Genomic DNA, 14,078 nt, shown 5'->3' on the forward strand with positions numbered 1-14,078 from the left:
TCATGATCCCCTGGAATGGGAGTTCCAAGAGAGCTGCTTCTTCAGGACCTTGGACAGCGCCTGGCAAGTGGCAGGCACAAAATAACACTGTCGGAAAAACGGAAGGATGTGAAAGTGTGATTACAAGGATAGGCTGCAAACTGAATGCCCATGGACAGAGACATCCTGCTCAGATAGGCCAAGAGAAGGAGAAAGGGCTGTTCTGACCATAGTTGGCATAGGCTGAGCTATTCTGGGGAGACAGGTTTTTATCTGGCCCTTCCAAGAGGATGTGGCCACAGGAGGACACCGAAGCAGCTGTCAGTTTCCCGGGGTCTCTGGGATGCTCTTGACAGGCCAATCTTATCATGTGGCTTCTCTATTTCAAACCTGTCCATGGTTTCCCTTTGCCATTAGGATAAAATCCAATCTCCTTCACAGGCCCTGCCAGGCTTTCTGCTTACTTCTGGCTACTCTACTCCCATCTTAACTAAAATACGGATCATGCTATCTTTTTTTTTAAGCGGGGGGGGGGGATATTTTAAATTGAATTTATTGGGATGACACTGGTTCACAAAATCATACAGGTTTTAAGTGTGCAACTCAATAAAACATCACCTGCACGTGGCATCGTGCACCTATAGCCCCAAGCAAAGTCTATTTCCATCCTCATTTTCCCTCCTTCTACCCACCTCTGTCTTGCTCCCACTCCCCTTTCCCTCTGGCTTTCAACACACTGGTAGCTGTTGGTCTGTTCCATGTATTCATGACTCTGTTTCCATTTTGTTCATCAGTTCATTTTGTTCATTAGCTTCCACATGCAAGCAAGATCACGTGGTATTCACCTTTCTCCGACTGGCTTATACACTTAGCATAATAACCTCCAGGCCCAACCATAACGCTATCTTTGGCCTCCAATCGCAGTCCATGCAGCTCCTTCTGCCTCAATCTCACATTTTATCCACTAATGGTTCACTCCCCTTATGATGTCTAGTGTGTGCATCTCATTCAAGTATCAGCCTACATGTCACTCACTAAAGAACGTTCCTTGAAAACTCAACCCTCCTCAAACATGCCCCCCATCAGGGTGAGGTCAGAGGCTCCTCCTGTGTGTTCCCACAGCTCTCTGTACAAGTGACTCTTGAACAACCCAGGTTTAAATTGCATAGGTCCACTTGCACATGGATTTTTTTTCAATAAGTACTGTAAATGTATTTTATCTTCCTTATGATTTTCTTAATAACATTTTTTTCTCTGGTATATTTTAAGAATACAATATATAGTACATATAACATACAAAATATGTTCATCGACTGTAATCTGTAAGGGTTCCCATCAACAGTAGGCCATTAATAGTTAAGTTTTGGGGGAGTCAAAAGTTATACAGAGATTTCCAACTGTGCAGGGGATGGGGGTCAGCACTCCTAATTACTGTGTTGTTCCAGAGCCTGTATTTGCTCTACCTGGGCACTTAGCACACTGTAAAGTGGTATCCTGGTCTTTCCTACACAAATGGAATGCACACATCTAGATATTAGTGATCTTAGTATAGCTTTTCATTATATTACCACCAGCGCCTAGAATAATCCCAGGTTAATAGTAGACACCCCATAGATATTTGTTGAAGAAATGAATGCAGTTGTATTAAGCTCCATGAGATTTGGTTTTGTGTCAAAAAGCACAGAACCTAGCACATTAGAGTTACTCTTCAAGTAATTACCAAATAAATAAATTTCACTTAATACTGGTTACTCATTCATACATCCTGTAAATGCTTATTTCAGGAATCTGTTGAGAGGAGTTGGTATCAAATATTTCAGTCACTTCACCTTTTATTTTATAAATGCTTCCAACTATTTTTTTCCATTGATTTGAGCAAGGGAGAGAGAGAGAGAGAGAGGAAAGGGGAGAGTAAAAGAAAGAGGGGAGAAAAGAGGTAGAATGAAGCACCAACTCCTTGTTCTACTTAGTTGTGCACTTATTGGTTGCTTCTCATATATGCCCTGACCAGGGATCAAACCCGTGACTCAGTGCACCAAGATAACTCTATCCACTGAGCCATCCAGCCAGGGTACTTTCAACTATCTTTGCTTTTACATTCAAATTACCCACTTACAAACACTTCAACATTGTCTGCTATCAATGATAGAAAACACCAATGATACCAATTTCCATTTTTTTAAAAATTACTCTCTATGTTCATTATTTTAATTAATATTATTGCTACCACTATGGCCAACATTATTTGTTCTGAGTTTAGAATAAGCTCACCAAGGGCCACCAAAGCCCAAAGACTAGACTAATAACTCTAGCTCTTGACTTTATTCAGGAACATAAGGAAGAGAATTAATCAGGAACAGAATTACATTAAATCCCTCTGAACCACCTCAAATCACCTCAGAAAAGATGATGCCAAGAAAGAAGTAGGTTCTAGAACAGCAGTATACAATCTCACAGCAGCCTGAATAAAAGCTAACTTTGCCAAAACACCCACCACTTTTATTTAAAAAAAAAAAAACTATGTATACAATTAAGTGGGGTGCAAAAGTAGTCAGGGACATCTGAAACTCCATTATTCCTAGGTGGCCTGTTTGATTTTATAATATACAAACATAAATCACAACATAGGATCTGGGATTGGTTTATTTTTTGGTAAATGAGTGTCTTTACCTTTAAATCCAATGCTTACTTCACAGTTATTAACAACACCAATACTCAGCAAATTGTTGGCTTTTCCTGTGCAACCAGGCCATCGGGGTCATTGAATTTTTACTTAATATATGAACTGGTGATGTTGAACATGCCCTGAGTCTTCCTAGCAAAACGGAATTAGCCACCTGGGGTTTTGCTACATAGTGAGCAACTGTGCAGCATTACTCACCACACACACCTTTGCAGTGATTAATGTCAGCAGTAGTTTAGGCCACAGGGCATATGTGTTGCAAATGAGACTGAGACCTACGCTACGGTGTCATAAATGCTTTTGAAACTGATTCTAATCCATTTATTTTATACCACCTCATTTCAGAAAGGGTTTATGACAATATCAAAAGGCACTTAAATATAAGCCAGCAAGATAAAAATATATACAAGTAGGTGAGGCAAACGGTGGAGAAGTAACTGCGGGCTATCACAGGGCCGTCCCCGGCTTACCTGTGTACTGCAAGCCCCTGTATTCGCTGATTGCCCCTGGAGGTTTTAAATTGGGCCAGTAATGGAACAGCATTTGCACAGCCGGTGGTTTCACTTGTGAAGGCCCATAGGCTATCACATACAGAAGATCCTAAAGAAAACAGGAAGAATGTTTTGACTTAGCATGATCAAATAGAAATAAAGGTCGCTCATTCAATAGTTCCAAAGTAGTGAAATTTTCAATAGAGGGGTTGAGGTGCTTAATTCCCCTGGAATCTCATCATCCAGGTAACTTCCCAGATTAGATCATATTAAAACATTATTTTTTGGCCCTGGCCAGTTGGCTCAGCGGTAGAGCGTCGGCCTGGCGTGCGGGGGACCCGGGTCCCGGCCAGGGCACATAGGAGAAGTGCCCATTTGCTTCTCCACCCCTGCCACCTTCCCCTCTGCCTCTCTCTTCCCCTCCCGCAGCCAAGGCTCCATTGGAGCAAAGATGGCCCGGGCGCTGGGGATGGCTCCTTGGCCTCTGCCCCAGGCGCTAGAGTGGCTCTGGTCGCAGCAGAGTGACGCCCCGGAGGGGCAGAGCATTGCCCCCTGGTGGGCAGAGCATCGCCCCTGGTGGGCGTGCCGGGTGGATCCCGGTCAGGCGCATGCGGGAGTCTGTCTGACTGTCTCTCCCCATTTCCAGCTTCAGAAAAAATACAAAAAGAAAACAAAAACATTATTTTTTATTATTTACCCATTGGTTCTGTAAATAAGCCCCCCGGGTAGCATTCATAAGTATACTATCCTTCAATAAATTTTTCTCTACTCGGAATAATGTTAAAGATAGATTTTAGAATAGCATAAGCCAGTTTGTTAAACATTGTATTTTTGAAATTTTTTCTTAAAACACATTTCCTGACAATTCACATGTATTTGAAAGAAGACAGGTTCTCAAGCAACCCTTTAAATTAAATGAAATTGTCATATAGTATTTGCTAAATTCTGAGAATAAGAGATATTCAATTACTTTTCTGTCAAGCCACTGTTCAAGATCATTCCTGCTCTAAATGATAAATAATTAACCAGAAAGGAAAGAATTATTGGTTCTTCTACACCAAAATTATAAGACATAAATAAATTTGACCCATTATACTTTTAACATGCCAAAAATTTTTGCTATATTATATATATTAAGTTTGTGGCTATGAGTTTAATATGGCCCAAAACTTACTTTCCAGACTTCTTGTTTATATTTCATGAGGCATTCCAATAATTGACAATGATACACTGTAAGGAAGAAAATGTAATTTGAACATGAAATGTAAATACCAGATAAAACATCCTGTGAGATATAATAACTATATTAGTATGACTCTCACTCAATCATAAAATCAGAAATTGCTTATTTTCCTATAGTCACACTTTTCTTTTCTTGTTTTAGATTTTATTTATTAATTGTGAGAAAGAGAGAGAGAAGGGGGGGAGCAGGAAGCATCAACTCCCATATGTGCCCTGACCGGGCAAGCCCAGCATTTCAAACTGGCAACCTCAGCGTTCTAGATCAACGCTTTATCCAGTGAGCCACCACAGGTCAGGCAGTCACACTTTTCAAATATCATACAAGCCCTTGATTTTATTAACCTTTGTTCTAAGATCCTTGAGAAGGATATTTCATTCATCTTATCAACAAAGAAAATATTAAGAAAAATCACTAGTAATCACACCTTTACAACAGAAACATACATTCATGTAATCAAGAACTACATAGGGAAAAAATAGCCTACTAGCATCACAATAACGTGCCACATTTATTGAGAATTCATTCTGCCAGTTTTGTGCTAAGAGCTTTATGTGTTTATCTCATAACCTCTATGTTGCAGTTAGGAAACTGAATCTTATTTTCCTTTCTTGCCCAAGTTTGGACATATAGCAAGTGACAGAATGGTGAATAAGATTGGGAGTCTTGTCATTTGATTGCCAGTTCCATCTGTGGAGGAATTGTTAAAAACTACACAAAAAAAGCAAGCTTCTTTGATTTGCCTGTGTTTACTTAGGGAAGAAAGCTACTTTCACCCTAGTCAGATAGCTGTTTTACACCTTCCCGCATCCAACTTCCAACCCTATCATGGCACTGAAGCAGAGCTCACTGTAGTGACCAGTGACCTCCTGTCATTCAACTCAATGCCAGCTCAATGCCAGACACAAAGTCTGTCTCTCACTTGACCCTCAGCAGCATTCAGTATTAACCACTGTCTTCTCCTTAAAACCCTCTCTTCCTTTGACTTCATGACTGACCCTCTCCTAGTAACCTGTGGCAGACACTATTGTTGCTACTCAACTGCTATCAACAATACCTTTCTACCTTGTCCATCTCTCCACACCGCCTGCAGCTAACGATGGCCATGGGACTTGGTTTCGGCCGGCAAGACCTAAGTGAGAATCTGCTAGAAAACTTATTGAGACAGTGTTTTCCTCTTGAATAAGAGGAAAATGGGCACAGCAGGAGACATTGTTCTAATTCCCCTGACTTATATTATTACCTTTTTGTGAATGTGTTTGTAAAAACATATAATGACCTTCACTGGAGCAGCAACCTTGCAAACATGAGAAGTTCAAGGAAACACAAAGATGCCGTCTCAGCCCCCTGACACTATGAAGCTATCTCCAAGACCTCCTACTAAGTAACAACAAATCTTGGAGTTTAAGGCCTCTGTTCGTCACCCAAACACATCCCAACAGATACAACCTCTCTGTCTCCTTGGCAAGCTTACTCTCCCACTGGGCCATTATCTGCCGACTTCCAGAAGGCCTGGTCATAAACCCACTCCATTTTTCAGTCTATGCTCTCTTGTAAACAATGTCACATTCATATACAACTTCAGTTACCATCTACATGCAAATTCAATGGCTGTCACTGGACATGTAGGCTCAAAGTTCATTCCTTCTAACACAGATTTCTATTTGGAGTTCCAAGCTCCTAATACAACTTCACAGTTATCATTGCCTGTTTTCTTTTTTTTTTTTTTTTTTTTTTTAGGTAAGCTGATGTATTTGCATTTTGTGTTCTGGACATAAAGAATGTCTTTATAAAGTTATGAACTTATTGAAGTTATGTGTGGAGTTTTTCTCCAGTTTTATTAAGATATAATTGCCCTATAATGATATATTAGTCCAAGGTGTACCATCTCCTCTTATAAATCTCAAAGACACCTTGCACACAGCATATCCAAAGCAGATCTCGTGAGCTTCCCTCAGAAGCCTGGTCTTCTTCTTTCAGCGTCCCCTTCCTCAGTGAATAGACCAGCTATGCATCCAGTTATGGGACTAAAAACCCACCATCTCCAATAAGTCACCAAGTCCTATCAATTTTATTTTCTAGGTAGCTCTCAGATGTAGCCACTTTTCTCAGTCTCTTTTAGCTCTGCCTTTAACATGCCTGGCAAGTGCGATGGCCTCCTCCTGGGTCTATAAATACATACTCTGGTTCCTTTTAACTCTTTCTCAACAGCAGCCTGTCGCAGACACAAACCACTTAAAGTCCTTCAGTGCCTTCCTGTTAGACTTAGGATAAATGCAGGACTCCCACACAGAGCCCACAGAAGCCCACACCTCACCCACACGAGGCAGCCTCATTCTCGGCTCCAGCTATGCCCATCTCTCAGTCCCACCTGCTTGCCAAATTCCCTTCTGACACATGAGATTCTTGGGCCTAAAGCCCCACCCCGTGTAGGCCTTGTTAGTGCTACCACTAATTCTTCAGTTACTTCCCCAGAAAAGCCCTCCCTGACCTCTTCAATAAAGGGGAAATCTCCTTTTGTAGGATCTCATAGCATAGCACAATGTACCACTTTCAAAGCACTTGTCACAGTTGAGACTTTGCATTTGATTTTCTAATTATCTGACTTCTCCCCGTCACCATTATATGATAAGCTTTAGGAGGTGAGGGCAGGGGTCAGTTCTGTTTTGCTAACAATGGTGTCCCCAGTACCCAGCACATAGCAAATACTCGACTCTTTGTTGAATATACAGATGACCCTCTAGAACTGGAATTTTGTTTGTAAGCCATCGGTGACGTCTCAGGCGCAGTTATTCCAGGCCACTTTCTCTTACACAGCATCTGCTATTCTCCATGTGTCTGCTGCACGGCCCTGCCTCAGAGTAGTTCCCTGACAGCCCCATGAATGGAATCCCTTTGTTTAAACAGTTTCCTCTCCCAGAAGACCCTCCTTACCATAGCAATCAAAACTATATCCGTATTTTAAGACCCATACTTTGCTCTCAAATGGCATGAAGCCTTCCTTAATCCTTTCAACCCATAGAGTTCTCACCTTATGATGAATTAACACTAGCTGTAGTATTTAGTTTGTACATTTCACATACTACTTCTTGCTATAAATAGATGGTTTATGTGAATATGCTTAATCTTCTCAATTAAACATGAGCTTCCTACAGCAAGTGACGTATCTTAACATTTCTGATAGTTTTCCCAAGGTCCAGCACAGAACCGTGTACAGAGAATTTACTCAGCAGATGCGTGTTAGTTTAACAAGATCTGTACACTGTCCTTGATACCCAAAGACCACAAGGACCAAGCCACCTCTTGCTATCTCCCCCAAGAAAAAATTCACACAATACGACGATGACCTACCACTTGGTCCCGCAGTACCTCCTGGTAGATATCACCTCACTTCTTAACAGTTTTGCACATCACAAGACTGGTTTGGGGCTCCAAATGCAATTCTTACTATACAGTTCATTTCTGGCTATACGTATTCCCCCAGAGCTAGACGAAGATGCAGACTGAGCAATAACAGAATTATTCTATCTGATCTTGGTGGTTTCCCTGTGAAGCATTCAACTCCAAGAAGAACATAGCAGATTGTAGCAATTCCACTGCTATTTATTGAGCATTTACGATGTGCCTGTCCCTATGCACTATAGGAAGAACCACGTCCATTTTATAGGAATTTTATGAGAAAACTTGGGACTTAGGGTGCTTAAAAACTTGTTCATACATCTAACCTCAAAGCATATGACTTTAGCTATGCTGCTTTATTGCCTCTCAACTTAGAAATTAGGACCCAAGCCTCACAATGAGACTTTAATTAACTAGATTCCAAATGAAAGGTTCTTTTCCAGAATACAATATATAAGACATTTTGAGGGTACTTTAAGCTAAACAGAGTCAGATATAAGATATAACTTCCAAAATATATACATTTTTATTAAACATATGATAATCATAAGGGATTTCATATCTAAAGGATGACACTCCACAATGGAAGCATTAAGGTTTTAAAATGAAAAATATTTTTTCCTTCACCTTGAATCAAAAACTCAATTATAACTATACTTTACAATGTAATTAAGGAGAGGGTTAAAAACAGTGCCACCAAATTTGTTCACTTTCCAAATAAATATTAAATAGAAATTAAAATTGTCATATCTTAGCATGCAACTCCAACAATCAGCCCCTTTTTAGGTCAGTTTCCCAAAGTCCATCTGCAATTATACTGATGAATGGGAATCAAACAGAGTACCTCATAGAAAACCTATCCAACATCACTAGTAATCAAAGCAATAAAAACCAAAATGAGGTACTATTTTTTTTCACTTGTCCAACTCTATACAAATTTTATGATAATACCCAATGACAGGTTAAGTGTATTTTCATATATAATTAGTGAGACTATGGAAATTGTTTCAAGTTCTTTAACCAATTAATCCCTCTTTTATGAATTTATTCTAAGGAAATAATCAGAAACATAGTAAAAGATTTAGGTTGAAGAATACTTGTGTGGCATTATAGTAGCAAATTCACAAATTATTAACAATGGTTTTCTGTAATTATTAGAATTGCAGGTGATTTTTATATTTCTAATTCAACTATTCCTTTATAGTATATTCAATTTCCAGTCAAGGTTCTAAAATTGTGTCCTCAAACATTCTGAAAATATCACCAGCCAGCAAGATGACTGCTAATAGCAACAAGAAGGGGGAATTTATTTCAACTCAAAAGTGTGTTTTCTGACATATCTTTACTTGTCTACCCACCAAGAGAAGTTCTTCTCACACCAGTATCTCTAACTTGCTTGTTTGATGTCCTGTTTTATTATTGGTTTTGGAATGAGTCAATCCACCCAAAGTCCCACCTACCTGGGTTGGATGTGTACTGCATTGCAATCATTAGCATGGATGATGCAGAGAGATTAACATGGGCAGGAACTCCTTCTCTCCTTGAGGAACCCACTGAAACCAAAATAGTTTTGATTAGACACAATACACACACACACACACACACATTAGTGAGACTATTAAATACATTTATTAGATTTTTCATATATATATAAATTTGCTACTTTGCATAAAGCATAAGAACTGAGAAGAAACTATATATTTAAGTTCCAACCACATCAGCGGACATTTTGCACAAATAAAACTACAAAATGTATCCTAGTATACAAATGCTGCAGTGTTGTCGCCAGTAGCCAGCATTTAGTGAGAGTGTACAAGGAGTATGAACAGGGCCAGAACGTGACGTAATGGCTCTAGCAGAGCTGTACTCAGATGCGATCTCTGCTTCCAGGATGTCTGTATCTGAGTGGAAAAGAAAGAGAAAACAGAATCCTCCGTGTACCCAGGTATAAAGGCATTTTGAAGGCTATCCCAATAAGAAAGTAAAAACAAAGCTTGAATATACTAACTTTTAGAGATACAGATAAAATAATAGTCTACTTATAATGGGTGCCTTGTTTATTTAGTTACATAAATTTTAAATCATATATTATTTAAAAAGTAGTATATTAATTTAAAAATTATTTCAACTCTCACAAGTCATTAAAAAATCTTATTCAAACCTTCATGGAACATCTTCATCACCATGAAAACTGTTTTAGTTTTCCAAAGCTTACCATCCTCAGATCCATCTGAGTGGTTTTAAATAAAGCACTTGTTGATTCTGTAAATAACGCTGCTGTTGAACATTTTATCTTGTGCCACAAGCATTCAATTGCAAAGCAACTTGGTTTCTTCAAATTATAGCTGTATAACTGTGTTCTCTGGGTGACAATCACTCAAGACATCATTTAGTGGCTTGTTTATGATGACATCCAGCTCTATATTAAATTTCTATCTGTGTCTTTTTTTAAATAGAATGTATCAGGTCACCCCAATAAACACTCAGAACTAGCACTGATTCAAGTCAGAGTAATATATGTCTCCAAAGAGTACTTCATTATTCTAAACACAGTAATTGTGAAAGGACCCACAATATAAGAACTTTATAAGGGCTCAGATATAAATGAATTTCTTTTTTCAGGAATAATTCTTATTCTATATTTGGGCTTGTGTGGAAAACTGTCAAGAAATCATGCATAGAACAGTGTACAGTGAGTATAACACCCTCGGAAAGTAAATTCTCAATATCCTACTCACCATAGACACAACCATGATCATGGACAACAACAAAAAAACAGATAACCTTAAAACCTGCTTTATTTTATTTTATTTTATTTTACTTTATTTTTTATAAAATTGCAATATGTGGGAATAATATCTCACCTATATCCAGAAAGAATAAAGCACCTTATAATAAAACACATGTATAAAAGTATCATTAAAACAGTAATAGAGGATTAGTCACAAAGTAAAAAAGACAAAGAAAATTTATCATGATTGTTTATATATATATATATATATATATATATAAAAGACTTTGAACACCACAATAGATGATGGCCATTACAACAGCTTTACAGAAATAAACACACAAATAAAACGGATCTATAGGTAAGGTTCTTTTACCTGAGTTTGCTTTTATTCATCACGTGCAGCTGGGCTGCTGCTAACCTACCAAATAGGTGATACTCAGGTAGATAAATTAGTTTGGCTATACAATATAAATAAGTATAATAATTATACAAAGATGTAGACATCAGTTCACAGCTCTTAGATGGTAAAGTTGATTAATCAAATAGCATTGATCAAGAAAAAAGGATTTGGAGCTGAATCCTAAAAAACAAGGTGCAGTGACTCTCAGACCTGAGCCAGAGAGTGTGTTCAGATTCAGCATTTGGGGGCTCGTATACAGAGGGCCTAACTCAGCTTGGAGACAGGAAAGTTCCATACGTAATAAGTAACTCGGATGCAAATGGACCTTGGACTTCCATTTGAGAAGTGCTACTAGAAAGATGAGAAATAAGATGGAAAACACTAGTAAGGTGTCTAGGTGTGAAAGGAATAATTGCAAGCCCCATGAGCCCCTTGTTTAAGGAAGAGAAAGAAAATCTCAAGAAAAAAATAATTTCATATATATATATATGAAATATATAGCCATTCCTTTTGAGAGAAGGGTTTTCACCTTTGTTTAAATTCATCTTACACTTTTTAATAACAAGCAGTTTCTTAAAAATGAAAACTACTATTCAGAGAGGCTGAGAATCACTGTGCCTGGAGGCCTTTGAAAACGGGCAAGATGCCCAAGTGCCTTGGATGATTTAGACGTCTTTTTGTAGAACAGCCCAAATGGTTTGGTGACCTCTGGATGTCCCTTCTACCCCTACAAATCCCATGCTCGCCCTCAAGTATGGTCAACCGTAAAGCCAAAAGCATTCCCTTGGCTCCAGCCCTAGAAAACTGGCTCCAGTGCCTGTATAAACACACGGCACCTTGCAATTTCTTAGCCTTCTAACAGACTGAATAAAATCATCGTAATGCTAATTTAATAAACATGCACAGAAAAACATCATTTATTAAATTTTGTTAAGAAGCATGATGTAAACAGATATGCTGCTTGTCCTCACGAGGGTACAAAAGGCCACAGCTACATACAATGGATGGAAGAAGAGAATTAATCAAAACTTTAAAATGTCTACACTTAATACTGTGCTCAGGAAATACAGTCAAAACTTTTCAGACCTAGTCCCTGGTCCTCTCGGTCCCATCAGAATAACCATTCCCACCACCCTCTCCCTCTGTGAACAGTAACAATTCCTTAATCTGTTCTTGCATTTCATAGATCCTAATATACTATATGATTCTCACCCCCTTACCCCCAAAAAAGTATATGGGTAAAGCCTTTTTATAAAAGAGAAATCAAATTATTTGCATGAGAACACCAACTTAATTATTAGGACCACAGCCCAAGTCAGCTGACTTCATATCCAATGCTCTAGTCACTTATTCATTCAAAAAGTATTTTTTCAGTACCACCTATGTACCAGGCATTGTTCAAGGCCCTGAAGACAGCTGTATACAAGACAGGCAAGTCATTGTTCTTATGAGGTTCAAATTGTTAGAGCTGCACTATCCAATATGGTAGCCATAGCCACATGTGGCTATTTAAATTTAAATTAATTTAAATTAAATTGTTCCTCAGTCTCACTAGATAGATTTCAAGTGCTCAGTTGCCACAAATGACTAGTGGCCACAGTACTGGTCAACACATAATTTCATAGAACATTTCCATCATTGCAGAAAGCTCCGTGGACAGTACTGCTCTATACAAACGAGCAAACAAATGCTTGCGAAGAAATATGAAGCAGGGTAAAGAAATAGAAAGTGACAGAAGGGCCTGTTTTAGCTAGAGGCTAAGGATGGGCATCTTGAAGATGTGCTACTTGAGCTGAGACCTAAAGAGAGTGAGGAAGCAACCCACGTGACCATTTGTGACAGGGGCTTTGAGACAAAGAAAAAGGCTGGCACAAAAGCAAAAAGTCTGGTACCGTTATGAAAGTGCAGGGCCAATGCCTGCAGAGTGAACACAGGCAAGGTAGTGACCAAGCAGGAAGGCGGGCGGGGGCCAGGACACAGAGGACCACCAAATTTGGTTAAAAGAGTGACTGCAAGCTGCTAGATAGTTCTGATGACGGAAATGATGTGATCCATTTACATGTTCGGAGGAAAGCTCTGACTTTGGTGGAGAACAAACAGGAGGGCTAGGAGTAGAAGCAGGAAGACCAGTTCAGAAGCTACTGGACTGATCCAGATGACAGATGTGCTAAGAAGTGGTCTAAATTGGAATATTTAAATAAACCCCACTAGCCTTGTATTCTCATCTGAGAAAAAGGAATACACTCTTCCGCTGGTTCCGCCATACAATGGACCTGTTTCCTGTGCTTTGTCAGACTGCCCTGCTCGGTCTGACAATCACCTCGGTTTGTGCAACTGTTCTATGAACTAAGGACTGAAGATAAGATCCCGAGGCCTTCAGAAGGGCGTATCACTTCAATATAAAGAAAAGACTAAGGCACCAGGACCCTGAAGTCTATCCAGCTTTAAAATATTTACAGGCTGATAGATGAATGAAAATCATAGACATGGGATTGCCCATCAACTCTATGGAGGCTCTACGACAGGGGTCCCCAAACTTTTTACACAGGGGGCCAGTTCACTGTCCCTCAGACTATTGGAAAGCTGGACTATAAAAAAAAACTATGAACAAATCCCTATGCACACTGCACATATTTTAAAGTAAAAAAAAAAAAAAAACGGGAACAAATACAATATTTAAAATAAGAACAAGTAAATTTAAATCAACAAACTGACCAGTGTTTCAATGGGAACTATGGGCCTGCTTTTGGCTAATGAGATGGTCAATGTCCGGTTCCATATTTGTCACTGCCTGCCGGAACAAGTGATATGACGCGCTTCCGGAGCCATGAGGCGTGCGTCCCGCGTCACCGGAAGTAGTACTGTACATGAGCGGAGCTACGCCGTAGTTTATGGCACCGCCACATACAGTACTCCAGGAGCACAGGATGCATCTGCATCACTGACCACCAATGAAAGAGGTGCCCCTTCCGGAAGTGCGGCAGGGGCCAGATAAATGGCCTCAGGGGCCGCATAAATGGCCTCAGGGGGCCGCATGCGGCCCGAGGCCAGTAGTTTGGGGACTCCTGCTCTACAAGATCAAAGCTTGTTATAACAATTAACTGTTACCATACGACAAACTCCATGGGGAAACTATCCCAAGCCCTAGAGGA

The 14,078-nt window shown here is 39.5% G+C and overlaps 1 protein-coding gene across 4 annotated transcripts in view; it reads right to left on the reverse strand.

Annotated features, from left to right (window-relative positions):
- UNC79 (unc-79 homolog, NALCN channel complex subunit) overlaps positions 1-14,078 on the reverse strand; it is a 246,226-nt gene that overhangs the window by 173,432 nt on the left and 58,716 nt on the right. For all 4 annotated transcript variants that reach the window (XM_066276137.1, XM_066276136.1, XM_066276135.1 and 1 more), the window contains 3 exons: positions 9,253-9,345; positions 4,328-4,383; positions 3,133-3,262 (listed from right to left, as the gene is read on the reverse strand). In XM_066276137.1, coding sequence (XP_066132234.1) covers positions 3,133-3,262; positions 4,328-4,383; positions 9,253-9,345 — 279 coding nt within the window. The remainder of the gene's footprint in view (positions 1-3,132; positions 3,263-4,327; positions 4,384-9,252; positions 9,346-14,078) is intronic.

Source organism: Saccopteryx bilineata, chromosome 4 (assembly GCF_036850765.1).
Source record: "Saccopteryx bilineata isolate mSacBil1 chromosome 4, mSacBil1_pri_phased_curated, whole genome shotgun sequence".
NCBI classification, from domain to species: Eukaryota; Metazoa; Chordata; class Mammalia; order Chiroptera; family Emballonuridae; genus Saccopteryx; species Saccopteryx bilineata.